Raw genomic sequence first — 27,602 nt, forward strand, 5'->3', positions numbered from 1 at the left:
CACGTTCACACCTTTATTCTCGGTGCCGGGGCTCCGCCGGCCGGCCTCCTCACCAGCACAGGCATCGCCCCCACGGATAATTTAACAGCGTCACCCCCCAGCACGGCACAGGGGTGGCCATGGGGCAGCAGGGATGGGGACGGGGACTCCAGGGCCAGGCAGCCCCGGAGCGATGGCGAGGGTCCGCAGCGGTGCCCCTCGCTCAGTGGTGCCAGGTCGCGGCCCCCCGCCCCATATAGATATGTACATCATACAGAGCTACCCAGAGCAACACAACGGATTAAAAAAGATCTACTCTTATATACAGTATTTATAAAAAGCATCCCCGCCTCCACCACCCTGGTAAAAAAATACGTCTCTTATGTACTTCGCTGCGGGGCAGCCCCCCCCCAGCCGCGCTGCCCACCCTGCCAGGCTGCCCCCGCCCCGCCGGGGGAGGGAGGCGGGGGGCCGGGAGAGCCACTCTCCGGGGTTTGGCATGGCACGGGAGGGTCCCGGCAGCATGGATGGGTGGGGGGGGCTGTTGGGGGGGTGGGAGAGGGCTGCGGGGGCCTGGGTGCTGGCCCTGGGTGCAAGGTGAGCAGGGCCAGCTTGGGTTGCAGCGGTGCCCATCATCCTGGCATCTGGGCACGCAGACAGGGAGGTGGCTCTAGAGCCCCGAGCTGGCCCCCAGTGAGCGCTGCCCCCCAGCCCCCTCGTGCCCCCCATGCACACCCCTCGGAGGGGCCAGGCCCCGGGCAGCCAAGCCGCTGCACGGGCAGGATGCCAGCGGGCACCAAGCCCCCGGCGTGCGTGCCACCTCCCCACAGCGATGCGGCCAGTTCCCAAGCGTGGCCTGGGGATCACCGGGGTCCTGTCTGCGGGCACCGGGAGCCAACCATTCCCCCGGTGGGCTCAAGAGCGGCAGGGACACCGCCAGCCAAGGCAGCAGGACCACACTCTCCCCCGCAATGCCGGGGCAGTGGGGTGGCATCTCGCTGGGGACCGGGGGATGACAGACGAAGAGGGTGAGCGGCTTGAGCACGGGCACTGCCAGGGGTCTGGCCACCCCACCAGACTCCAGCCCCCCGTGGACACTGTTCATCAGGGCTCTCAATGCTGTTTGGGTGGGCAGGAAGGTGCCCCGGTCCTCGGCCCCCACGGTGGGCAGTGCCCAGTGCCCCTGTCAGCGCCCGCTGCCGGCGGCTCGGGGTGGGCAGAGACGAGCTCCAGCTGACAGCCAGCTCCCGGTGAGGTAGGGCAGTATTATTGTCCCCATTTTACAGATGGGGAAACTGAGGCGCGGAGCAGGGAAGGTACCCGCTGGAGCGGGGAGGGGGGGCACAGCACCTGCCCCAGGCTCGCTGCCCCATCCCGGGCACAGGTCGGGGGGTCCCCGCGCCTGCCGTGGCTCATGCCCCCCTCACCACCCCCACGGGTGATGGGCAGCGACGGCAGCGGGTCGCCAGGGCAGCCCGGTGGGGCTGTGGCACAGGGGCTGAGCCTGGGGCCGGCTCTCCCTGGGGCACCAGTGGGTGGGGGGGAGGTTGGCGTGGGCACCCGGTGCCGGCTAGTGGCTGCCGCCGCTCTTCCCCCCGCCTGTGGCCCAGTCGATGATGATGAAGCTCAAGCTCATGATCATGAAGAGCACCCCGAGGAGGGCGAAGCAGGCAGCCTGCGGGGACAGGGCAGGGGGTCAGGGACTGCCAGGGCGACGGGGCCCCCAGCCCAGCCCCGGGACCCCCATCCTTGTCCCCATCCGTGTCCCCCGCTTACCAAGACTTTGGGGGTGGAGCGCAGCGGCTCCTTGTCCTTGGGCATGATGCGGATGTAGAAGATGGCGGGGAAGATGAAGATGAGGCAGGGAGCGGAGGTGGCACCTGAAGCAGATGGGGACAGAGCGGGCAGAGGCCCCGCCCCGTGGCTCAGCCCTGCCAGGCTGGCTGCCAGGACAGGTCCTGTCCTCCCCCCGCCACCCCGGTCTCTGGCAAAGCCTTCCAGGAACCCAGGGACGCTGTGTCCTGGCACCGCTCCCACGCCCCCGCTCCGCAGCCAGGACCTTGGCCCCGAGCCGGGCACCGAGCCGGGGGAGCCCGGCTGGGGGATCACGGGAAATGGCCGGGGGAAGAGCAAGCACCGGCCGGCACCGCGCCACGGGAGCCAGCCTGCCAGGACAGGGACAGGGCTGGGGGACGCCCCACATGCCACCTGGTCCTGGCGAGGCGAGAGGGGGAAACTGAGGCACGGGGAGGGGGCAGGGGCTGGCGTGCTGCCCGTAAGACCCAGCGCCCAAGGGGGGGCAGGAGCAGGGCGCTGCCACGCACCGATCAAGCCGAAGATGCCGAGGATGGAGGGGGCGAAGATGACCAAGAGGTTGATGAAGGTCAGCAGGACCACGGCGATGGTGACGTGGCGGATCCAGCTGAAGTCCTTCCCTTGGAACAGCATCTGCTGGATGGCCCGGCGCACCTGGGGACAGGGACGGGGACAGGGTGACACGCTCCATCCTTGGAGCCAGGGCCCATCCCTTCTCCTGTCCCCATAGTCTTGCTGGCCCCCATCACCCCTTCTCCTGCCCCAGCCCTGTGCCCATGGCACTGCTGGTCCCTGTCCCCCCTTCCCAGCCCTGTCCCCACGGCCCTGCTGGTCCCCATCACCCCTGCCCCTGCCCCAGCCCTGTCCCTGACACCCAGTCAGACCCGTTCCCCAATCCCTGCAGCCCTGCCGATCCCTGCCACCTTGTCCCTGGGTCTCAGCCCCATAGCTGCCTCAGTTTCCCCTCCCAAAGCCTGGTGCCAAAACCCTGTGGCAGCCAGGGGTGGCAGTGCCACCTGACATCCCCGCAGGGCCACTCACCGGGAAGAGGACGATGGGGACGGTGAGGGTGACAGCCGTCAGCACGGCCACCCGCACGCACAGGATGAGCACGTCGAAGGGGTCCACCTTGTTGTACGTGTGCAGCAGCTCCGACTCCACGCGCCCTGCGGGCACCAGTGGAGAGCCGCCGGGTCAGCCCCAGCACCGCCATCGCCCCAGTGCCGGCTTGCCGGCAGTGCCCCCGGCCCCCTCCCCGAGGGCTCACCGTAGAACGTGAGGTAGCCGAAGAGGGCAGCCAAGAAGTACATGAGGTACATGACCGTGATGGAGATGTTGGAGATGCACTGCATCTTCTTCTTGGAGGGGCTGCAGGAGACGGTGGGCTCAGCACGGCCCCCACCGCCCCATGGCACCCGCCAGCACCAAGCACCCGCCCAGCAAGGAGGGGTGATGCCGGAGCACCCTGCGGTGCACAGGGGCTGTGTGGAGAGGGGCTGCACTCTCCTTCCTGGGCTGCGTGATGGGTCGGATCACCCACCACCAGCCACTCACCCACCCACCCACCCAGCCTGGGTCATCACACCCACCTTCCAGGGGTCATATCACCCACCACCCATCCCAAGTTGTATCACCCACCTACCAGGGGTGATACCACCCACCACCAACCAGCCACCCAGCCACCCACCCCAGGTTATATCACCAATCTCCCAGGGGTGATACCACCCACCACCCACCCACCCATCCCAGGTCATACCTTCCTCCTGGGACTGATATCACCCATCCCAGGTCCTATCACCCACCCAGGGTCACAACACCCACCTCCCCATGATGCCCCGGTGCAGGTCCCACACCCGGACAGCACTGCCTTTAGGTGGGCACCGGACAAAGCCCACCCCCTCCCTGGGTGCCTCCACCCAGGACTCACTCCTTCAGCTCGGTGTAGATGGGCAGGACCTCGGGGTGGCAGACGAAGGCGAAGGCCATGATGGGGATGGTGTACGCCGTCTGCGCGAGAGGAGGGCAGCTGAGCGCCGGGGGCCACGCCAGCGGGTGCTGCCAGCGCTGGGACCACCCGCCTTCATGGGGTGCATGGGGTGGGGGCTCACCCGGAGCCCCAGGGGCGCACCCCGGGCACCCACCTGGGAGTTGAGGGTGAAGAAGCTGGGGATGCAGGAGCCCTGGTCAGGCCCCTGGAGGACGGTGTAGCCATTCTGGTAGTCACTGGTGCTGACGGGGGTGGCGTTGAGGCTGCCCGTGAGGTTCTCCCCCTGCTCGGGGAGCGGGCAGGGGATCTGGAACTTCTTGTAGATGACCTGGGGTGGGGGGCACACGGGGACAGTCAGTGACCGGCACCACCACCCCCCAGCACCAGCTGCAGAGACCCCTCTATGGGGCACCCTCTGCCGGTGGTGCCCCAGGGCAACGCTGGTCCCCCGGCCTGCCCCTGCGAGGGTGGGCAGCGGGGCAGAGTGGGGCAGCGGCACGTGGAGGGGCCGCACGCACAGAGACCCCTCCGGCACCTTCTCTGCGGCACCCAGATCCTTCAGCCCAAAATAACCCAGCAGTGTGACAGCGCTGCCACGGCGTGTCCACAGCCCCGAGTACCCACTGACCCCGCTGTTCCCAGGGCACGCAGCCCGGCTGCCCACCGGCGGAGCCACGCACGCCGGCAGGAGGGTGCTTGGCACCCTGAGCCATTGACACGTGCCGGCACTCACCGAGATGAGGAAGAAGACCATACAGCTGAGGGAGAAGCCGCTGGCGTAGCCGAGGTAGCCTGAGGAGGGAAGAGAGCGGCCAGTGGGCGCGGGCAGGACCCCCACGCTGGGTGGGTGCCCCCTCGCTGCCCACCCCCCCAGGCTGGCACCGTCACCTCGTGGGAGCCCCGGGATGCCGGAGCCCGGTGCCACACGCAGCACTGCCCCCGACTTACCGAGCTGCTTCATGAGGGCCAGGGGCAGGATAACGGTGACGGAAACCAGGATCACCAGGTAGTTCCCGTTCACGTACCAGTCCCTAGAAGCAGAGGCCCTGCTCACCGCCCTGCTCTGCCGGGGCACAGGAGGCACAGGCATCCTGCCATCCATGGGGACCCCAGAGCTGGCGGCCCCAGGGACCCCAGACCTGGCATCTCTGGACCACTGGGCTGGCATCCCCAGGGACACTGGCATCCCCCGAGGCTGGCACCCCTGAGAGCCCTGAGGCCAGCATCCCTGGGGGCCCTTGAGCTGGGGTCCTGCCTACCCCATAGTGGTGCACCCCCAAGGGCTAGAGCTGCTGTGGGCAGGCTGAGACCTGCTGTTCTCAGCACACGTTTGCCCGTGGGCAGCCCGGGGTATCACCACCTGTGAGGGGGCTCAGCCAGGTCCTCAACACCCCAGGCAGAAGGAGATGCCCCCGGCCTCCCGCAGGGCAGGACCCCTCCCCAGCCACGGTGCCACATGCGGTCGAGCACCCCAGAGCAGCCGGGGTCCAGCCTTGCTGGGATGCCCAGTCCCAGACTGGTGGAGGCCCCAGTGGCAGCTCTGCCCAGCATCTGCCCGGCTTCCCCCCTCCATGCCACTGGGTGGGGACGTGGGTACAGCGTGGGGGGGACCCATTCCCAACCAGAGCCCCCATCCCCCCCGCCGCAGCCCCGGGGCTCTGCTCAAGGAGGAAAGCCTGATCCCAAGGGGATGCGAGGAGCAGGGATTGGAAGTTCAGCCCGGTTTAATCCCACTGACAGTTATCAAAAATAGTAGTGGCTTAATGGCCCTAAATCCCTGCCGCGGGCTGCACAGCTGGAGGCGAAGCCCCCGCGCCCGCCCGGGGGGCAGGCACGCGGGCAGGAGCACTCACGTGGTCTTCTCCTCCAGGTTGAGGAAGGTCTGGATGACGAGAGGCACTTCGGATTTGACGATGTACAGGTAGCTGGACATGGCTGCGGGGCAGAGCGAGGTCGTGCTGTGCTGGGTGCTCCGGGCCCATGTCCCCCCGCCCTCAGCCCCACCAGGTCGCCCCCCAGCCCCGTCCTCACCTCCGATGTTCTGCAGCGTGATGGCGATGGCCGCGGCCAGCTTCCCCGGCGTGCCGAAGGCTCGGTAGCCCAGCTGCTCGTAGGCGCGGATGCCTGTGGGACAGGGAGCGGTGGCTGGGTGAGGGTCGGGAGAGAGGGGACCCCCTGGCACGGCCCCGCTGGGGGACCGGCACTCACCCACGATGCCGGACGACTTGAGCAGCAGGTGGATGGAGTAGCTGGAGAGCAGGGCCACCGCCGTCAGTAGGAAGCTGCAGGAGGACAACGCCGTCACCAGCAGGTCACAGCACCAGGCTCAGACGAGGCCATGGGGCAGACCCCGAGAGGGCAGGCTCTGCCTGCAGCAGCCATCCCCGCCGGCCACCCAGCCCCTCGCCTCGGCACCGGCTGCGGGCTCACGGGGCGGGTGGGCCGCAGGGTGCAGGGACCCCACAGCCATGGGGCTGCCCCAGCCCTGTGGGTCCACGTCCCCATGCCCGGGGGGGGGCAGCACCCACATTCTTTGGGCCGCGTGGGGAAATCTGGTCTGGTATTAAGGAAAGAAAGCCTTCATCCTCCTCCTCCTCCCCAGGGTGGCACAGCACCCAGCAGTGGCAGACAGGCTCATGCCAGGGACGAGCATTGCTCAGGCAGCAGGACGCCGGTCCCTGCATCACCCCAAGGCAGGGACCCCTTTCTTGCCTGCACCCCGGCACCCACTGATCCCTTGGAGGAGCCCCCCACACCCAGACCCCCACCCGCGCCCCCGCGGCACTCACAGGAAGAGGATGATGCCGGTGTTGGCCATGGCGTAGGCCAGCCCCAGGATGCCGCTGCCCATGATGGCATTGCTCAGGTTGAAGACGGACATCCCGAACGACGTCTTCCCTTCAAACTGCACGCACGAGACACGATGGGGAGGGCACGCACCGGTTGTACCGGGAGCTACACCCACCCCACCACCACCACCACAGTGCCCGTGCCCATACTCACGTCGGTGAAGTGCGTCTGCTTCTTCTCGGCGCCGTGGGGCAGGAACTCCTCCATCTCCGCCACGGGCTGGTTCTCCTCAAACCTGGCCGCCGGAGGGAGGGGGGTGAGGCTGAAGCAGAGCTGGGAGCCGCCATGCCCTGCCCCGTGCCCGGGCAGTGCCGGCTGGCATCGCAAGGGCAGGGAGCAGCCGGGAGGACCCTCCGAGCCCCTGGCACCCTGGCTTGGTCCCAGACCCCTACCTGTCACCCGGCAGCGAGGGGACACTGGAGGCGGTGAGCATGGCCGCGTGCTTCCCGTTGGGCACCAGATCCACCATCTCAGCCTGGAGGGGCACGTCCGTGGCATCCATGGCGGGGAGGTGGCTGGGCTCGCTGCGGGCTCTCCTCGGGCTCTGCAAGAGGGGGCAACAGAGGTCCGGCTCTGGGCAGGAGCGCTGGAGGGGCTGGCCTGGGGTCCCACAGGTCCCGCACCCACCAGGGATGCTGGCGTCAGGCTCAGCACCGGTGCTGGGGGCACCGCAGGGACAGGCCCCCGGGGATGACAGGGGTGCCCGGCTGGGCATCACCGCCACCGGGCTTCTCCCTTCCGCCTGCCCAGCACACAACGCCCCGGGAGCTCGCCCCAGCTCCGACCGCCCCGTGAGGGTCCCCGGGGGGACCGTCCCCTCCCCTGGCCAGCCATCCCGCAGCCCACCCCGTGGCACCGCTCCTCTCCCCTGCCCGCAGCGCGGCGCCAGCCCAGCCCCACAGCCTCTGTCCATGCAGCTCTCAGCTCCGTGCCTCAGTTTCCCCTCCCAGAGACGGGTGCTGACAGGCGAGCGGGGGCATTTGGGAGGGCAGCTGGGGACAGGGCAGGGAGCTCGGGGACCCCCCAGCCACCGCCGTTACGTAAAGCCGGCGGCGCTGCCCAGCACGGAGGGCTCGCCCGCGTCCCGCCGCCCGGGGCCGGTGCTGCCGGGATGCCAAGGCAGAGGGCTGGGGGGCACGTCAGGGCTGGACAAATGGAGCAGGAAAGAGCGCGGGGCCGGGAGACAGCTCCTTGGCAGGGGAAGGCAGCCAGGCTGCCGAGCGAGGGACACCTTGGCACGCCGCACAAAGCTGCCTCTGTGCGAGCCCCGGCCCTCCCTGCCCTGCTGGGAAACGGCACAGGGTGGCTTTCTGGGGCAGGCTGGCAGCCGGGGCAGGGTCCCCCCCTATCCCCTGAAGCCCCGGGGGGCTGCGGTCCTGTCCGGCCGGCCAGGGTGCCTCCACTTTGGGGCCACGTCTGGCCAAGGGACGATGCCACCCAACCCGATAGGAGAGCTGGCTGGGATGCGGTGTGGTCCCCAGCGCCGGGAGGATGCTGCTGCCCCGTCACCCCAGTGCCTGGGGTCCCCGCTGGGTGACCAGGGGACACGCCAGCCTTTGTGTTCCCAGGAGATAGGTGGCCCCAGGGACCAGGCGAGTCTTCCCAAGGCACTGCCGAGTTGGGCAGACACCAGGGACGGCAGCCCCCCGGCACGCAGGGGAAGGATGCCATGGCTGGGCGCAAGCGCCAGCACCTCCCAGCCCTTGAGACACTGCCCTGCCTGTCCCTGCCCATCCAGGCCACCGAGGAGACCTGGCAGGGTCATCCCAGGCCATGTGCTGGCTACCGGCAGTGCCGGGGGGCTGAGGCCCTAAGGCTGGCCCAGGATGGGGGGCACACGGCCGGGCCACCCCACCTGCAGCACCCAGCACGGAGGGGAAACTGAGGCAGGGCGCAGGCCAGGGGGCACCAGAGCAGGGAGGCTCAGCAGTGCGGGGGAAGAGAGGGAAGCGCAGGGCGGGCGCTGGGCGATGATTTATCCCCTCGCTAGGCCTCCGCTTGGGCCGGATCCAGGCACGGAGGCGGCTGCCAGCACGTCCAAACGCCACCATTAACCCTGCGCCTTCCCGCTGCCGCGGGCAGGCATCGCCGAACCCACCGCTCCCGGTGCCGGGCTTGAGGGGGGCTGCCAGATCCCCGGTGCTCCACCACCAGCTCCCCGAGCCCCCCAGCACCGCTGGGCTGCCCGCGGGCAGGGCTCCGCCGCACCCCTCCGGCGGCGGGCAGGAGCTGCCCCGCTCCCCCTGCCCGCTCCCCGGTCGAGCCTGGGCGCTCTCCTCTGCAGCCCCTTTCTTCTCCCAGGTTATAATTACACCTCGTTGGGCAGCTCAGGAAATACCAGCTTCGTCCCCCGAGCGCCTCTCAGAATAGCAAGCAGCACGGACGGGCTCATTTCGCATGCACTGGGCTTAGCGCAGCCACCCAGACGCTTCTTCCCGCTGGGCAGCACTGGCACGGCCCTGGCACAGCCCCGGCACAGCCCCGGCACAGACCTGGAACCACTCGCTGCCACCTCCCTGGCTGGCCCTGGCCTTTGCCCCTCGGCCAGGGTGTCCCTGCAGTGGTGGCCAGGGAATGGGGGCGGGGGGAGATGAAAGGGGGGGGAACGGGAGATGCTTCGATCCGGCAGAGCGTGCCCTGCCCGCCGCTGTTTGCCTTGTGATAAGGCCGGGCAGAACAACAAATACGTGGAGCAGCGGATGGCCCCGGGGGGGTGGCGTGGGTCCCCCCAGGGCTGGGGGCAGCGGGTTCACCCCTGTGTGCCCACCTCAGCTGGGGACCCTCCACCCTGGGCAAAGAGCATCTCCCCGGGGATCTCTGCCCGCGGTGTCCCAGCCCGTCGCGGGGCTGCCGTGCCACCACATGGACGGGATGCTGCCATCCTTGCTGCTGCGCTGGACATATGGACACACCCATGTGCCACCCAGCATCGTCCCCCTCCTGACCACCAGCCCCAGCGCCTGCTCGCCCACCCTGATGGCGTGGGCACGGCCACGTGCGTGGGCACAGAATCCCCCGCTGTGGTACCCAGGGCCACGTCCCCGGGGGTGCCGAGCCAGCTGCGCTGATTTCCCGGCGCACGCGTCTCCGCTGCCTGCTGGCCCCGGGTGACGAGGACAGGGAGAGCCCTGCTGCACAGAGACCTCCTGCTTCTCCCTACCCAGCCCCAGCTCTCCGGGGGGCTGCTCCTGCTGTCCCAACTGCTCGGTGACACTGGGGACATTGTCCACCCCACCAACCCTCCGGCGTGGCCAGGCAGCCCGAGCGCTGTCCTGCAGCCCCCCCGCGGGGACGCTGAGCCGTATGCGTGGGGCTGCACGTACCCTCCCCGCCGGCCACGTCTGCGCACCAGGGCGGCCTACGCTGGGTCTCGCACGCCGCGTCCCGGCCAGCACAGATGCCTGACCCCCCCTCGCTGGGATGCGGACACATGTGTGGGGTGCCAGGGCTCCCACATCCCTGCCCTGCCCTGGGCTCACCCTGTCCCAGACCCCTGCCAGCTTTTCCCGGGGGGCCAGGGCACCGCGGTGAGGGATTCGGTCCTGGAAGGAGCTGCAACCCTCTGCCCCACACCTCGCTGCCACCCAGACTTTATTTGAAAGGTGGAAAATCCCAGCTGGGAGCAAGTCACGGCCGGGAGAGGGGGGCCGGTGCAGGGGAGCTCTGCCGGCAGCGCCAGCGGGACGTGTCGGATGGGGGGGTACATCGCACCCGGCAGCGTGGTGAGGAGGATGCGTGTCACCCTGGGAAAGCCTGGCCTTTGAGCTGCGCCGGGTCCCCCGGCAAAGCCTCAGCACGGCACAGTGCCCGCCGGAGCATGGCACATGGGGACGGGCAGCCGCTGCCCACCAGCCCTGCCCGTGCCATGCGGTGCCAGCCCGGGCTGCGACGACCCCCCACGTCCCCGCAGCCCATGACACCCATCCGTGGGCACGCGCTGCCCTCACCCTGGGGGACGAAGGCACCGATCTCCCTGGCAGCGGGTGGGTGCTCCGCCAGGCTGGGGACCCTCGCAGGGCAGACACCCCCTCCCCATCTCCTCTTCCTCCACAGATGGATCCCGGCTAATCCGCCCCCGCCGGGGCCGAGGCCGCAGGACTATTCCGGGCGGTAATCCAGCTTTAGGGCCCAGCCTCCGCAGCTGCCGGCCCCGGTGCTCGCAGCCAGGTAACCCGGTGTGTGCCGGGGGCCGGCAGCAAGGCCCCCCCAGCCGTGCCCGGTGCCCAGGCGGCCGTTCGGGTTTCAGCGGAGCCAGGCACGCACAGGGCTCATGTTCCCTGGGGCTGAGCTGGGGACAGAGCCCTCCCGGAGAGACGGGCAGCGTGGGCAAGCGGGCAGGGACCGCCAGGCGTGTCCCCCCACCGCCATCAGCCCCCAGCCTTGGTGTTACCCCCGGCACCTCTGCTGAGCACAGGGTGACCCACAGTCCCCCGGACCGCTGTTGGGGATGGGGTGACCCCTAGCTTGGGGTCCCTGGTCAGCCCCCGGCACCGCCGTGGGCACAGGGGTGTGCGGGCACACTGGCAGAGCTGGGGCAACAGCCCGAACCTCGGGGGTGCCTGGACATCACCTCCCCAGGGAGGCTGGCCGCAGTAGGGCAGGCACACGCAGCAGGGACCCCCCCTCACCTCCCCTTGCCCCTCCACAGACAATCCCCCTCCCCGGGGCAGCCCTGGGAGCCCGGGCTCTGGGAGCAGAGCTACCCTGACCCTGCGGGAGCAGGGCCTGCCCTTCCCCCAGCACACACAGACGTGGCTTTCCCCCTGAGCCGCCTTCCTAAAATTAGCACCTCAAACCTGTTTTTAAACCTACGGCATTTCTGCCCCCCGCCACCTCACAGCCAAGCAAAGGCAGTGCCACCATCCCACCTTCCCCGGGGCCAGCCAGCACCCAGAAGGGCAAATGTGGCTGCCCAGGGGCACAGACAGGTACCTCACCTTTGGGGTGAGGGCTCTGGGGTGCACTCCCCTGTGCACGGGGACACCAGCGGTCATGGGGAGGGACGATTGGAGAGAACCTGCCCAGTGCACAGCCGGAGAGCCCCTCTAGGTAGCCCCACTGTACACCCTCCCCAAATGGACCTGCTGGAGACCCTCATGGGACAGCCCCACCAGAGACCCTCATGGGACAGCCCCACCAGACAGCCATGCCAGTCAGCCCCCACCATGGTCCCAGCACGAGCTGGGCAGCGTGGCCATCGCTCCTGGGCTCACCTAGCCATGGGGTGACCTGGGGTTTCAGCTCCAAATACCACACCATGGCTCAGCCTCAGGCCAGGCGATGCCAAGGCGCTCTGGCCGGGGCAGAACTGGCAGTGGCCAGAAGGAGCAAGTGGCTCTCGAAGCCGCTGTCCCAGCTAGCAGGGCTCTGGCAGCACCGACACCTGCGCTGGCAGCTCCAGGCCATCCCCACCGTGCCGTGCAGGGAGAAGTGTCCATCCGGGGTCTTCCCTCGAAGAGCACAAGCAGCACCCGTGTCCTTGGGGACGGCTCTGCCCGAGCCCAGGCACGTGCCCACAGGCAGAGCGTGACAGCAGCAGCGCTGGCTCGTGGCCACCGGCCCCAGCACCGTCCCACAGCAATGGACTTGCTGGGGTCTGGGACACACCGGGGAGGGGAAAGGCACCATGGGGAAGCGGGTGGCAGAGCCAAACATCACCTGGGGGCCATGGGGAGGGTTTTCCTGTGCCAGAGCCATGGCACGGCTTGGCCACAGCAACCCCCTGCCAGCCACACACCCCAGGATGGGGCCACAGGGGGACCAAGGGGCTGTGGTGTGGGTACCAGCCACCACCCTCACGCCAGGTCCTCCCGCATCCAAGCACCAGTACCAAGGCGAGCTGGGAAGAGCGGTGGGGAAACTGAGGCCAGGCAAGGGGAGCTGTGCCCAGCCCCGGGACAGCCCAGGCTGCTGCTGACACAACCCGGCGTGGAAGGAAGGGGTTGAGCCCGTGTGGGACAAGTTCAGGCAGCAGAGGCAGCTGGCAGCATGGGGGGACAGGGATGGGGACAGGGTGGGCACAGTACGAGGCCAGTGGCACCCAGCGTGGCTCTGAGGGAGGCTCGGGGAGGCGGCGGCCCGAGCCCAAAGCATCTCAGCCAACTCTAGGCTGGATGTTGGGTTTTGCTTTAAATGTAAAGCCAATGCCCTGCCTGTCCGGAGCTCAGGACCACCCGGGGAGGATGGTGGCACAGATGGTGGCACTGCGGGGACCGATGGGCAGGTAACGCCTGAAAAAAACACGTTGGGTTTTCTATTGCACCTCTGGAGACGCATTTCACTTTGGAAGCAAGATGCTTTCCATGAGTTCCGACTCCCTAAAACACACCTGGCCTTGGCTGGACAACACCGAGTGGTCGATGGCAAAAATCCCAAGCTGCCATTTGCTGCAGGCAGCGCTGGGGACACCAGGAGGGACCGACCTCAGCCACAGCCCTGCGTGGCCCCTGCCACCCCCGCACCCCCAGCACAGCACCCGGTCCCAATGAGGGGCCGCCACCTGCCCAATGGGACCACTGCTGCCCCCAGCCCTGCCACTGTCACCATTGGGCCACCCCGCCAGCCTGGCACCTGCTCCCTGGCCTGGCGGGACCAGGCTGGCTGTCCCCTGCTAGCATGGGGGACCCAGCCAGCCCTGGACCTGCATCAGCAGCTGGGGAGGCGTGCGGCGGCCGAGAGCCATGCGGCGAGGAGTGCCGGGGGCACGGGGGGCCCGTCCTGTCCCCAGCCCACCTCTGTTTTCTCAAGGGCTGCGTTTCCCGAGGAGCCCGTGGGATCCCGCTTCTTCCCCCCGTCCCCATGCGCCAAGGAAAATAGGCTCCGCCGGTGCCTGTTTGTTTGCCGTGGCTGCGGCCCCGGCGTGTGATTACAGCTGCAGCGCGGCCGGGCTCTGCGGGGACCTTTGCGCCTTGGCCAGGGTCCCCCGTGGTGCTGGCACCCCCCCATGCTGCCCCTGGGCCAGCCGGGGTGCCCCCGCTGCCCCTCAGCATCCCTGGCCAGCAGAGCCAGGGCACGCTGGCACTTGGTCTCTGGGGGACAGGGCAGCGGCATGGGGCACACGAGGCTTTCTCTGGGGTGCTCCCACGAAGCCGGGGTGCTAACACGTGCCGGTGGCTGGCAGCAGGGACCAGGCAGGTCTAACGGCTCAGCTTGGGCCTGATCCAAACGCCAGTGGAAAATTCCCCGTCTCCTCCGCGGCGGCTCAGCACAGCCGTGCCCTCCGCAGCCAGCCGGGGCTCAGCCCCGCACCGGGGCTCTGCCTCCCCTCCATCCCACCTGCCGGGGACTTGCCAGGTCCCCTGGCTCGCCCGTGCCACCACAGAGCCAGCCCCCAGCGCGGGGAGCCCGGGACCAGCAGCCGCCTGCCGTGCCTCATTTTCCCCTCGTGGAAGGTTCCTCTCTGGCGGGACGCTCACAAGCCACCTCGAGCGGAGCAGGCCACCGCGCCGGCTGGCAAGGGACGTGCGTGGCCAGCGGGAACGCAATGTGCCGCCTGCCTTTCCGCATGGCCGTCCCGGCCAGCCAGGCTCTATAAATACCCGGGCCTGGCGAAGCACCGCACGCATGGCCCAGCCGAGCCCGGCAGCGCCCGCAGCACCCAGCATCGCTCTCCCCAGCAGTGTCCCCCGCTGCGCACCGCTCCTCGCCCCAGCACCCTGACACCCGATCCCGGCCACGACCGCGTCCAGCCTTAAGAAACATATGTCGTTCCCATGGGCAATTAAAAATTAAAGCGGAAAAAAGGGAAAGAAAAGGGGGTTTGGGGGCTGGTTTGTTATTATTATTATCAGCAAAGCGGGTGGCGATGCCGAACCCCCCCCGGCACCGCTTTGCCCGGGCGTCAGGGTGGGAAGGCGGCATGGCAGGGCTCTGCCGTCCCTCTGCCCTCGCAGGATTTGTTCCCCACCCGTGGGAGGGTTTCGGCGGCTGGAGAGGGAAGCGGCAGGAGCACAGCAAAGCAAACAGCCCCGGGGCGCTGCCACCTGCCCGGGCTGCCGGAGCCCCGGAGCCTTCCCCCGGTGCTGCCGGGGGTGGCGGGAGGAGTTGTCCGGCTCCGGGAGGAGGAGGAGGAGGAGGAGGAGGGAGCAGGGGAGCGTCGGGCTGCGGGAGGAGAGTGGGGCGGGCGGGGGCCGAAGGGACATGGGTCGGGGGGGAGCTAGGGTGGGGTGCTGGGGGGCTAAGGGGACGCGAGGGGTACAAGCCCTCGGCAGCCATCAGCCACGGAGTTGCCCGAAGGAGAAGGCAAAAAGCACGGGGGTGCGCGAACTGGGGAGACTGGGGGCGAACTGGTGGGGACTTACCTGCCCCCCTGTTCGGCGGTGCCTGTGCTGCGGGCTGGGGCGAGCAGCCCCCGGTGGCCAGCCCTGCCGTGCCGCGGATTAGAGCCTATCCTGCGGCCGTAATCCCGGCGGAGCCGGAGATTAAACCGGAGCCGGGCCCGCCCCCAGCGCGGCGGCTCCCAATCTCCGCGCCGCCGGGGCAGCGCCGGGGAGGGACCGGCCGCGGGGGGAGCGCGCCCGGCCCGGCCCCGGCCCCGCCTCGCCCGCCGCCCCATCGGCTGTCGCTGTCCCTCCGGGCAGGGGTGCCTCACCGGGCATGGCCACTCCCCAGGCATCGCTCACCCCCCGGGCATCACCCACCCCCTGGGCACCAGTGTCCCACCGGGCATCCCCACGCCGCTGGGCATCGGTACCCGACCAAGCATCCCCACCCCACCGGGTATCACCACCCCACCAAGTATCACCGCTCGGTGCACCCAGGGGCTGCTGCCGAAGGCCAGCAGCCGGCACTCAAAGCAAAGGGACCATCACAGTTGCTTTGATGTAATCTGAAGGGCTAAATAGAGAAGGCGTCAAGTGCGGGCACTGGGTCTTCTCCCCTCTTAGCAAGGGGCAGAGTCACCCGGCAGCGGGGAAGGTCCTCCCCAGCTCCCCCCACGGCCAGCTTCTCTCCCCGGCCTGGGCAGCTCAAGCAGCCCGGCTGGCTGCCCTGCTCAGGGGTGCCTGCTGCCCCTGCAGTGGCCGCCCAGGCACCTCCAGATGCTGGGAGCAAACCATCCGCATGGGATCATCCCAGCCCAGTCCTCTCCTCCGGTCTGGCAAACTTCCCTGCTGAAACACCTCTTTTTTCATGGAGACCAAATTTTGGGGTCTATCCCCACGAAAGTGCCCCAAAGAGGAAATTTCTTCTCCCAAGAGCATCCCATGCCCTGCAGGGAGAGCCATGTCCCCGCAGGTTCCCTGCCCCTTCCAAAGGGCTGTCACTCTCAGACCTCCTCCTGCCCCACTCAGCAGGCCACCCTGCTCCTCTGCCCTGCCTGGCTTTTACTTCGGAGGAAATCTTTGGGGTCCACGCTGCAGCGAGGCAGGGGCTCGATGCCCCCAGCTCCCCGTGCAGAGCAGCGAGCCCCGCGCAGCCGCCGCACGTTGGCAGGACAGCTCCGCGCGTCACTGGGAGGCTTTATTTGTGTTACGCATATCTTTCATAAATCCTCGGGAAGCCTCGGGCGGCCTGGGATGGAAAGGACTCCGCCGGCCGGCGGCGAGCGTTGCCATCGGGCTGGCCGGGAGGAAAGCCTCCCCTCGCCCCCGCCGGCAGCAGTGGCACCCTCTCGCCCGGCCGTGGGACGTTAAATATTCAAGTGGCAGCTCTGCGCTCCCGGCAATCCCATGGCTCCTGTTACTGCCGCTCTCCTTTGGCCGGAGACATCCATTAACTAATTTCTAATAACAGCAGCATGCGTAAGTGCTGAACCAGCGCTGGCTGGCACGCCGGGGGACCGGAGGCAGCCAGGTTTGGCAGGGTGGTGAGGGGGGAGTCGGAGGCACCCAGAGCCATGGGCATGGCTGGGCTCAAGCCATCCGCTTAACCCTTCCCCTGCCCTGGCGAAGGCGGGCACCAGCCACGTGGCACCGGTGCGGAGCCATCCCTGGGGACGGGCGGCAACGCACCTTGCTGGGAGTTGTAAAGGAGGCCGAGAGCTGCCGCCCTGTAAGCAAACACAGCGCAGGCAGCTGGGGATGGGGACAGGCAGCACAGCCCCGTGGCACGTGGGGAGCAGCGCCCACCGGTGGGGTGGGCATGGTGGGGGCCGGGGTGCCCGGCAGCGACTCAGAGCCTGCCCGCTCCTCCCCAGCCTCCAAACGCTGCCCTTCGCCTTTTCCTCTCGGCACAAATGAAGCCGTGCCCCCTGTTTATTGTCCCCTCTCTTGTCCTCTGGCATGTGACATCCCTATCCATCACCTCCTCCGTGACAGCTGGGCAGAGGAGATGGCCACGCCGTCCCCACCATGCCCAGCTGAAGCTTTGTGGAAAATCAAAGCAGTGAGAAGGAGAGGAGGGAAAGGGAGCGACAACGTCCCCAGACCTCCCAGAGCCTGGCCCAATGGGTCCCCTCGCAGGGGATAGCCAACATGGGGACTGGTCCCCTCGCCACGGCTGGGGGCTGCCTTCGAGAAGGGTGGGCTGAGACCCTCCTCTCGGCCCCCCGAGCCCCCCGGCCGATGGTGCTTCCCCGGCAGAGCCCGGGGCAGTTTCATTGCTGGCTCTGGTGGTGTCAGGGCAGTGCCGGGGCTCCAGCGGATTGTGAAACTGCAGCCGTGCGGTTTTCTCTGGCTGTCTGGAAAGTTTGACGTGGGATTCCCGGATGTGAGGAGCCTTTGGGGGAGCGCGGCACGGCGTGTCCCGCCAGCAGCATCCTGCCTCGCCGGTGGCGGGGAGCTGAGCGCCATGCCGGCCGTGCCATGCCGCAGCCCTCGCCCGCAGCCCATCCCCGCGCAGTTTGCCTTCTCACCAATCCCCCCAACCAACACATGCCCTATTTATTATCCTTCAGCCACGCTCAGAGATCGAGCAGATTAAAGTGAGCCCATAAAACCCCTGAGCCTCGAGAGCATCCCGGCGTGAGACGAGGCCGACCAGGACCCAGCCACGAAGGAGTGGGTGCCACGCATGGCCAGGGCGTGCTCTCCTTGTCACGCTTGGTTTGCTCGCCCAGCCTCTGCGCCCGCTGCCTGCCGCTGCCCGCTGTTCCCAGGGCCGAGATGGGAGATGGCAGGGAGATAGGGCAGAGATAACGGTTAGATCTGCAGCCCAAGCACTGTGCCCCCCCGTCACCACCGTGACCTCTTGAGCAAGAAGCCTCCCGGCGCTTGTCCTTGCCAGGAACATGCCAGCGGGTGCCTCTGGTCCCCGGCACCAGCCATCCTACAGGCACAGCCCTGGCACCCGGTGGGGGCTCTGAGACCCCCGCTGCCCCCCAACCCCATCACCAGGGAGCGAGCGGGGCACAAAAGGGGCTGGGAACACCAGTGTCAGGAGGAGAGGGATGCCTGTGGCCAGAGGCATGATCTGGGGGGACTCCGGGGTGACACCTGCCCGAGGCTGTACCCAGGGCAGGACCCTTCCTCCCCCCAGCCACCTCCTGCACAGAAGCCCCCCGATGCTGGCAGCATGGTGCCCAGGCCCGGAGCCGGCAGGGGGCAGCTCGTGGCCCCCGTCCCTCGCCCTTGACCGCTGCCTCCCTCGCGGCACACGCTGTCATGTGGCAGGGCACAACAACAACAAGGGCTAATTGGTTAATGCGATTTCAAAACATGATTTGCAATTATAACTCGCCAGAGAGCATTCAATGATCCCGCACGTCGGGAGAGTGGGTTTTTCTCCTTCGTTTGTTCCTGGAACCTCGAAACCAATTAACTTTACAGAAGCCAGAAGCAAAGCGCCGCTCAGCAGACCCGAAGGGTGGGTTATCTCTGTGCTCAATCGCTTCCCTGCCAAGCACCGCACCAGCAACCAAGGACCCAAGGACAAGCCCCGGGGTAACCCCGCTGCTTCTCCCCGCAGCACTGCGGGGTTTGGAGGGGGGTCCCGGGGCGCCCTAGCTCCCGCAGCCCCTGCTGGGACACCAGTCCCACGCAGGCTCCTCCAGCTTCCAGCCATCAAGCACCATGGCTGCTCGGAAGCGCTTGAGGGCAGGAGGATGCCCTGAGCCCTAAGAGAACAAACTGTTCCTCTTGGTGTAGGGGGACGGTCCCCTCTGTCACCCGCAGAGGGGCCAGCAGCAGCCCGCTCATCTCTGCCACCCAGGCAGGGCAGCCATGTCCCCACTGGCAGCACCCACAGCCCCACCAGGGCCAGGGGCTTTGCTCCCATGGGCTTGCCATCCTGCAGCGAGGGCATAAATGCCTTTAAGGCAATTAAGCAAGGCCTTAGCAAGGACTTTAATGCCTTTAAATGCAACTTAAATGCCTGGAAAGGCAAATGAGCCCGAGTGGCCATGATGCTCCTGAAATGTCTGGACCCAGTGCCCCACTCTGGGCCAGCTCCTCTGAGTCTTGACCCATTTCCCCAGTGTGCCCAGTTGCTGGGCTCTGTTGCTCCCCACATCCCACTGGAAAGCCGGGCATGGGGCTGGCAGTGTTCTCCCTCGGGTGGGCAAAAGGGTGCTGGGTACCAGCTGCTGGAGGGATGCTCAGGCAGCAATCCCTTAGGATGGTGCCAGGGCCCCGCTCTGCTGGGGCACCCCTGCTTGCAGGGGGATCAGGGGACCCGCCAGCACCCCTGGCGGTGCTGCACGGGGCCTGAGGCTCTCTGGGCCATGAGTCACCTTCCATCATGTCCCCGAGCCCCGGGGTCCTCCATCCCACAGGGAGCTCAGCATCCCACATTGCAGCCACCCAGGCTCCCCAAGGACGGTGAGGGAGCCCAGGCAGCTCCCAGGGCCTCTGAGGAGGCACAGGGTGATGCCAGCAGCACAGGACAGCAGGACTGGGCTGCCCTACACCCCAAAACCCACCTGGGCTGAGCGCAGGGCCAGACCCCCAGCCAAAACCCCTGGGACACCAGGTCCAGGGCCGAGCCGCAGCCAGGGAGGGTGGTTAATGTTTAGCAGGGCAGGAGCAGGGCTCCGGCATGGGGCAGCGGAAGGAAACGTGGGGCAGTGTTGGGGGGGTCCACAGCGCCTGGGAAGGGGGATCTCCTGTTCAACCCTGAGCTCCCCAGCAAGCTGTCAGGAGCACAGAGGCCGCTGGGGGAGCCCCGGGCGGGGGCAGGCGCACTGCCCAGGGCCCGGGCGGCAGATGGCTGGGGAGCTGGGGACCGGGGAGCAGGGGAGGACCGGGGACGCCTTTCGGCTCAGACGACTGTAGCATCCTTGTTTAAAGATATAAATAACCAGGCCAAAAATGGAGAGGTGGCCAGAGCCGTGTCCCTCCTCTCTCCAGGGGCAGCGGTCGGTCCAGAGCCAGCCCAGGAGAAGATAGGGCTCGAGCGGCCCCGGTGAAGCTGCGGTCTGCTCCGGCTCCCTGCCGGAGGCACCAGCAGGGCTGTGCTGGGCCCCCACCCTCGCCGGGGTGACTGGCAGTCCTGGGGCCAGACAGCGGCACAGGGTCCTGCCGGGTGTGATCTGGCCACGAGCAGGAGAGGGGATAAAGGCCCTTTCATGGCCCGTCAGCAAAATGGATTCAGCGGGAGAAGCACAAAAGGTTATGCCACCGAGGCCACCACGTCCCCCAGCACCGAGGTCCCCGAGCTCCAGCAGCGGGGGGACCTGGGGGGCGGCTGCCCCAAGCAGTGGGCAGCCGGTGAGTGCTGGGTGCCAGCGTCCCGGTGGGCACCCCCAGGTCCCAACCAACATCGCCCAGGCTTGTGCTTGGGTGGGCTGAGCCTGGCATTGTTTCAGGCTGGGCAACACTGGCATGGTGGCCCCCTCCATGGTTGGGAAAGCCCCAGAGCGGCTGCCCCTCTCCCTCCCCCCTGAGCTGGCCAACAATTGGCTGCCTGGGGGACGCCGGCCTTGATCCGCATCGCTGGCAGTCCCCACGGCCGAGCAAACAGAGAGGAAAACAGCCCCAGCCAGCCCCCGCCACTGCAGCACGTGTTCAGGCACCTGGCACCCCCGGCACTCCTGTCCCCAGGACCCCCACCGCCGAGCAGAGCTGATGGCACCGCCATGCCCAGTGCTGCCAGGGGGCTGCCCCACAGCCAAGAAGGAACGCGGGGACTGCAGGGGCTAAGCCTGGAGCCAGGAGGAGGGAGCAGGATCTGGCGTAAGCGCCCACCGTGCTGGCAGAGGGGCTGTGCCGAGGCGGCCAGCACAGCAGGGAAAGCGCCAAGGCACAGTCGGGGCAGCCCCACGACTGCTGGCCCTGGGTGCAGGGCAGTCCCTCCTTGCCCAGTCCAGGGGTCGGCTCGCCCAGTTCAGCGCTGTTTGCCGTGGGGCTGGGCCAGTCCCCAGGGGCTGCGGGCCAGCCAGGGCAGGTGGTTGGCGGCAGCAGCCAGCATGCGCCAGGGGCACGTGCCCCGGCCCTGCCCAGCCGCCCCACGTGCTCACCCCACAGTCCCGTTCCCTGAAACCCTTCCCCGCTGGCAGAGCACAGCGCTTCATGGAAATGCCCCCCCGGCCCCTTCCCGGAGCTCCCCCGCCGGAGGGGCACCCCGCTCCCGCCGGGGAGATGCCAGAGGCCAGCTCTGGACCCATTCCCCTCAGCACACCCCACGCCCCCCAAAGCCCCCCCGCCGCCTGCTCCGTGGCACCTCTGGGCCCCCCACCCTGCCTGCGGGCAGCGGGTCCCAGCCGTCACCCACACGGGGCTCGGCCGGCCGCAGGCAGCACGGCCGAGGTGGCCGGGACGGGCACGGCGGATGCCGCCACCAGCAGCGGTGCTCATGGTTGCGCCGTGGCCAGGGTGGGGACGGGGGACGCGGGCTTCCAGCCACCCTCCTGGCACCGCAGCTCCGGCTCGTCCTCGGGGAGGACGGGCCACGTGTGCTGGGCGCGGGCGGCCGCCCCAGCGCTGCCCGTCCTGCCGCCGGCAAGGTGACCGCGCCGCTGCGGCCGCGGACGGACGGCACCGAGCCCCGCCGCCGGCCGGCCGCTCCCGGCTCCTGCCGGTGAACCGCGGGGCACGGCGCCGGGGGCCGCGGGGCACGGCCCACGCGGGGACACGCCACCCCGCCGCGGCGTGGGCGGGGGGAGCCCGGGCCGGCCCCGCCGCCGGACCGAGCACGGCCGGGCCGCCTGCGCCTTGCCCGGTGCTGGCCCTGCCCCTGCCCCTGCCCCTGCCCCTGCCCCGCCACGTCGGGCCAGGCTGGGCACGGAAGTGCCACCGCCTGCCCCACGGCAGCGCCCGGCTGCCCCACGGCGGGCTCGGCCCCGCCCCGCGGGCACGGCCCCGGCCCGCCCCGGCCCAGCTCAGCCCCGCCCCGGCCCGGCCGAGCGGGCCCCGACCGCCCTCTGACGGCAGCCGGCGGCACGGCCGGGCCTCGGCCTGCGCCCTGCCTGCGCCCTGCCTGCGCCCTGCCTGCGTCCTGCCTGCTCCTCCCTACACCCTGCCTGCACCCTGCCTGTGCCCTGCCTGCTCCTGCCTGCGCCCTGCCTGCGCCCTGCCTGTGCCCTGCCTGCTCCTGCTTGTGCCCTGCCTGCGCCCTGCCTGCGCCCTGCCTGCTCCTGCCTGCACCCTGCCTGGCCCTGCTGGGGCTCCCCCAGGACCCCCCACGCCATCACACTCGTGTGACCCCTGTGTCCGCCCAGGCCCGTGTCTCCCCAACAGCCCTCTCACCCCACACGTCCTGGCCCCCCAGCCCCTGGGGCAGCCATGCCAGCGCCCGGTCACTGCTGCAGCAGAAAAACAAACATTTTCTTGCCTTCAGATGGAAGTTCCTGGGCTTTTTTTTTATTAAATCGGTGCCCGTTGCCTCCCATGCCAGCGGGCACCGTGGAGCAGAGCCCGGCTCCCTCGCCCTGGCGCCCAGCCGGCACCCTGAGCCCTGCTTGCGGAGGCAGGGGCAGGCGTGGGCGACAGGTCAGCCTCCCTCCTCCGGGGATGCCCTTGTTCCCAGCCCAGTGCGCTGCCCGCTCCGCTCCTCCCAGCTGAAGTCACCCCGACGTGTCTGGCCACAAGACAGACCTTTCTTCTCCCTCCTGCCCCGGCTGCACTGGGCTAAAGCCACCGCATCCCCAGGTCCCGGCATGCCGGGTGGGCGAGAGGAGCCATGCGGCTCAAACTGCCCCGGCCCGGCCGAGAGCTCGTTATACATTTACCCCGCGTTAATGAGGCGGCACAGGCTGCTCCCGGCCTTCGGACCGCAGTGATGCTTCGCAGGCAGCCGCCCGGCCCCTCGGCCCCAGCAGGGCAGGGCTCTGGGGGTCCCGCGGGGTGAGTCCCCCTGGCATGGGCACCGCGACGGCAGCCATGTCCCCTTCCTTCTCCTCCTCCTCCAGCCCTGCTGGGCCGGGCTTTGCAGAAGCAGATGAGGCGGGGGGACAGCGACGAGCGCCTTCACCCTGGCACCCCTCCAGGCAGGGACAGGACCAAGCAGCCAGGGACGGGTCCTTGGGGACGTTGGGATGCTCCATGGCTGCGATCGGGGACCCAGAGCTCGTCCACACCTCTCCCACCCTCCCAGCGCAGGCGGAGGGGGTGGCAGCACCCAGGGGAGCCCCGGGGTCCCGAGGGGCTGTACCCGAACTGCCGGCCCGGTCGCTGGGTGCACGGGGAGGACACAGGACACAGTCGCCTTTTGTTGGTGCCGTCCCGGGAGCAGGGACCGGGGCTTTGTGTCCCCTCCCTCCGCCCCCGCCGCTGGAGGGACTGGCGCCCAGCACCGGGGATTTGGGGTTTAAAGAGCAGGCGACAGCCGCAGCCCCGGCTCACCCACGGGGCGAGGAGGCAGGCGAGCTCCGGCAGAGCCCACACGCCGTAGCAGGTGAGACGGTGGCCACGGAGCACCGGGCTGCTGTGCCGAGGGGGACCGCGGGGTCGGGGGGCTGGGGTGGTGGAGCTCCCCAGGGGGGATGACTGGTCCCTGTCTCCCCTCGGTGGGCGCTGGGTGCCGGGTGGCTCAGACATGGTCCCGAAAGGGAAGTGGGGCAATGCCAGGCATGTGCCACCTCCTTGTCCCCCTCACCCCGCAGCTGAGTGGGGACCCCGAGCCCTGTCCCAGCCAGGGAGGCCAGGGCCAGCATGGCCATGTTGGGGGGCTCCCCAAGCGATGCCCCTTCCCCAAGGTGCTGGTTTATGGGAAAGGGGGTTTTACCGGGTGCCTTCCCACCCCTGGCTCCTCCACCCCGCTTGCCGGCTCGGCCCCGGGTAGGGCTTGGCCTGGCTGGCACCCGGGCGAGCTCTGAGCCGTTCGGGGCAGAGGGGAGCCTGACGCCGGGCACCGGGCTGGGCAGGAGCAGGAGCTGGGCCGGCAGACAAGGCCCTATTGTGCCGCGCCGGGGCCGCCGGCTCGCCCGTCAATAGCCGCATTATGCTCGGTGGTGGCCCCCCCAGCCTTCCCAGCTGCCGCGGCTCTGTGGGAGCTCCGTGGGAGGCGAGCTGAAGTGGCTGTTGTGTCGCGGGGCCAGGGTGAGACGGAGAGGCTCAGGGGGCACCGGGGTGCCCCTGTCCCCAGTCCCCTGCCCTCACCATCCCGCCTGGCATCACCCACACCCGAGGTGGCCACGGCCGGCCTGCGCTGCTGGGAGCTGCCCCAGGGCAGGGATGAGCAAGTGGGCAGCGAGGGGCTGACATCAGCCCTGGGCGCGGATGCCACCGGGCCAGTGGGAGCAGATGAACAGTCCTGAGTGCTTCCCAGCAAGACACGCCCCGGCTAAAATTACTGACCCCGGGGCAGGGACGCCAACCTATTTTTAAAGCCCGGAGGAGCTGGATGCCACCCGTTGGTGTGGCGCAGGGCAGGGATGGCGGGGCTGGGGCAGGGCAGCAGGCAGGGGGGTTCAGCCACCATCTCTCCTACCCTCTGCCGGGACAGGGAGAGGGTCGGGCTGGTGGCAGAGACGCCAAGGCTCCTGCCCCACTGGGATGGTCTTGAGGAGCTTCAAGCTCAGCGGTTTTCAGTGCACGGGATGCAGCCCCTCCACCTGCCCCGGAGCCTGGCTGCCGGTGGCCACGAAGCTGGGGGTGGACAGTCACCCCGGGGCAGCAGGATGGGATCCTGGAAGCCCAGGATCCCTCCCTTTCCCAAAAAAAACACTGCACTGCACCGGGAGGATGGATGCCTCCTTCATCACCGCCCCGAAGGTTCACCATGCACCCCACAGCTCGGTCCCGCAGCAGGGGCACCTGACGATGGCACCCAAAACGTGCTCAGGCATCGGGGTGCACCCAGCACCCTACGGCCTCTGGGTGGCCCGGCTCAGCCTGGCGCAGGGTGGGGACAATTAAAACGGGATTAGCCAGGCTACACTGGCATGGCGCTGCCGGGAGCCGGTACCTAATCCCGGCAGGAATGCGCTGGGGCCATGCGGGTCCCTGCCGCGGGGGTCTCGCACCAGTGTGTTGTGATGGGGGGGTGGATGTAGGGCCGGGGGGGTGTAGCCATAGAGGGGGTGTGAGCCCTGATGTGGTGTCCCCCCGGGACATCGCCACCACGCCACGCTATGAGGATGCAGTTGGCTCGGCTGCGTTTGCTCCCCACTAGCCCAGGCCCTCGCACCAGCACACTTGGCACCTCATGGGCTCCATCCCCTGCCTGGCAGGTCCTCCCCTTGCACCAGGGACATGGCAGCCACCTGAGGCCTGATGCCAACCTGTGGCCTGACACCACGTGCCATGGGGACGCGCAGCCGCTGCCCTGCCTTGGTGCACAGCCGAGCAAGGCGTGCTGGGGCACCCTTTTTGGAGTGGCCAGGCCCAGGGGGTACCAGCATGGGGGTGTACCCCCAAGCCTGGGCCGTGGGTGCAGGCTGGGTGAGGACGCCTCTCCTCCCTCTGCTCCCTCCTCTCCCCCTGGACAGCCAGCAGTGTCACCAGGAGTGCTGGCAAAGGTCACCCCGCTGCACAAGCACATCTCTTGGCTGGGGAGCAGGGCCGTGCCAAGCCCAGGTGGCACAGGGACACCTGCGGCACAGGGACACCCATGGCACCAGCTGGCATGATGCAGCTCACCTTGTCCCCCTGGGTTTTGGCCCAACCCAGCCACGATGGCTCCACCGGGGCGGAGGGATGCTCCCCAGCCCCCAGGAAGACAGGGGCCACCCTGCAGCCACCTCACTCTGGGTCACCCCACAGGTCCCTGCGGCATCGCCAGGGCTCTCCTAGCAAGGTACCACTCCCACTTGGGGTGCAGGATTTGTCCCCATCCCCATGGCTAGCGGATGCCCGTCCCAGCACGTCTCCCTCGGTGTGGGCTCTACAGCAGCCGCCGGTCCTGGTCACCCACCCGATGGCATGGACACATCCCACGCCGTGCCGGTTCGCCCGCCGGCACAGGAGATGTGGGACCCGTTGGCCGCTGCCTGCTGCCGTGCCGCCCCGGGAGCCCCGCGGAGCTGGAGAGGAGCCGTTTCCTACCGCAAACACCGCTGGGGGCTCGGGTGCTGCCGGCGGAGCTACCGATGCTCACCGGAGCCGGAACCGCCGGGGGAGATTTGGCCGAGGAAGTGATCCCCAGGTGCGGCTCCGCTGGCGGCAGGGAAGGGATCAAAGAGCAAAGGCGCCCGCACCTGTTGGTGCCGCCGGCGGTGACACCCCCATGCTGGCGGGGAGCCAGGCCGCGGCACCCGACCGCGCCGCCCTCCATGGGGCTGGCAGCGAGCGCAGGGATGAGGGTGGGATGTCTGTGGCGATGCCCGTCCCAGCTGGGGACTGTCACCGTGTCAGCACCCCGCAGCTCCAGCGCTTGCCAGGAACACCCGGCGTGGCGGGAAGGGGTGGCCGGCGGCGACGTGGCGCATCCCTCCCGCGCCGTTTTTTCCGGGATGGAAGCCCGGCCCTTCTAACTCCTGATGGTTTCTCCAGGCAGAGCTGCTGCTGGTGAGGTCCCTGCAGGGCTCTGGGGCTGGGGTGATGGTGATGCCTCCCGACCACCTCGCCACGCATGCCGGGAGCAGCACCGGGTGGAAAGGTCCCAGCTGAGTGGAGGGAAACTGAGGCACGGTGCTTGCACAGCAAAGGAAGGTGTTGGCTGTGCAGGGGTGGGCACGGCGTCCCTGTCCCCACCGTCCCTGTATGGCAGGCTGGGATTGTGGGGACAGGGACGCCGTGCCCAACCCTGTGGGGGCCACCCAGCCCAAAGTCCCACCGCGGCGGCCGGGCAAAGTCTTGCAGCAGAGTAACCCCTGCCGTACTGGTGGCAGCAGCTCTCCTGCCACCTGTCCCCTCACCGTCCCTGTCCCCCTCGCTGCCCGTGACGCTGGGTTGGTGCTTGGCACCGCAGCACGACTGGGAGGGGAACGGGCAGTAGGGCTGGGGCAGAGGGTGCACCTGGTGCACCCGGGCCAGCAGCAGGAGGGTTACCGGTGGTGAGACGGAAGGGCATTGCCCGGGCACCCTGCCTGGCACAGCTCCTCCTGCTTGCTCCTGGCCTGCCTGTGCCTGCCCGCACAGCTCCCGCTGCCTGCTGAGCCCACTGCCTGCCTGCGCCAGCTCGCTGCCTGTGCCTGCACCTGACCTGCCTGCACCCGCTGCTGGCACCTGCTGCCTGCTGGCACCCGCTGCCTGCCTGCACCTCCCGCCTCCCCACTCACCCTGCACCTGCCTGCACCCGCTGCCTACCTGCCTGCACCCCCTGCCTCCCCACTCGTGCTGGACTTGCCTCCCTGGACCCCTGCACCTGCAGGTAGGGACAGCCAAGGGCACGGAGGGGACAAGGCAGGGGGTGGCCCCCAAGGCAGCCCGTGTCCCCCCCCCGCCCCGAGCCCTGCCCGCAGAGGCGCGTGTGGCCCCGCTGCCGGCACCGCTCGGCACTTGCTATTCTTGGCAGCGGCGGCTGGAAAATGGGAGGCAGCGGAGGAATTTTGTTTGCTCCGGGCTGGGCCTGGGCCAGACATCTGGGCTGCAGCTGAGCGGGGCGCGGAACCGGCCCCCCGCGACCCTGGCACGGTCCGCAGTGTCCCCCGGCGTGGCCCCAGCACACCCCCCGGCCCCCCACGCCTGGGCAGGCAGTGCCCAGCCGGCAGCTGCCCACCGCAGGGACGAGGCAGCCCGGCCACTCGTGTGCTGAGTGTGGCGTGCTCCGCTCTGCC

General features: G+C 68.8%; 1 protein-coding gene across 1 annotated transcript; it reads right to left on the minus strand.

The window, feature by feature from the left end:
• Nucleotides 1–15,061, minus strand: SLC38A3 (solute carrier family 38 member 3). The gene is made up of 16 exons (XM_068408972.1): nt 14,932–15,061; nt 7,024–7,175; nt 6,785–6,866; nt 6,571–6,686; nt 5,990–6,063; nt 5,813–5,905; nt 5,635–5,716; nt 4,730–4,812; nt 4,515–4,573; nt 3,936–4,109; nt 3,722–3,801; nt 3,062–3,162; nt 2,836–2,960; nt 2,304–2,448; nt 1,756–1,859; nt 1–1,654 (listed from the first exon to the last, which is right to left on the minus strand). The coding sequence occupies exons 2-16, from the start codon at nt 7,131–7,133 to the stop codon at nt 1,550–1,552; spliced, it is 1,533 nt and encodes a 510-aa protein (XP_068265073.1). The 5' UTR covers nt 7,134–7,175; nt 14,932–15,061; the 3' UTR covers nt 1–1,549.
• Nucleotides 15,062–27,602: the final 12,541 nt, after the last annotated feature.

This window comes from Nyctibius grandis, chromosome 10 (genome assembly GCF_013368605.1).
Source record: "Nyctibius grandis isolate bNycGra1 chromosome 10, bNycGra1.pri, whole genome shotgun sequence".
NCBI classification, from domain to species: domain Eukaryota; kingdom Metazoa; phylum Chordata; class Aves; order Nyctibiiformes; family Nyctibiidae; genus Nyctibius; species Nyctibius grandis.

Bases quoted from the DNA above. Each gene is read 5' to 3' on its own strand.
- SLC38A3 (XM_068408972.1), bottom strand. From the start codon at position 7,133: ATGGATGCCACGGACGTGCCCCTCCAGGCTGAGATGGTGGATCTGGTG. The intron at 3,802-3,935 runs GTGGGTGCCCGG...CCTCTCGCGCAG, and splicing joins TCTTCACCCTCAACTCCCAG to ACGGCGTACACCATCCCCAT. The intron at 3,163-3,721 runs GTGAGTCCTGGG...CGTCTCCTGCAG, and splicing joins ATCTACACCGAGCTGAAGGA to CCCCTCCAAGAAGAAGATGC.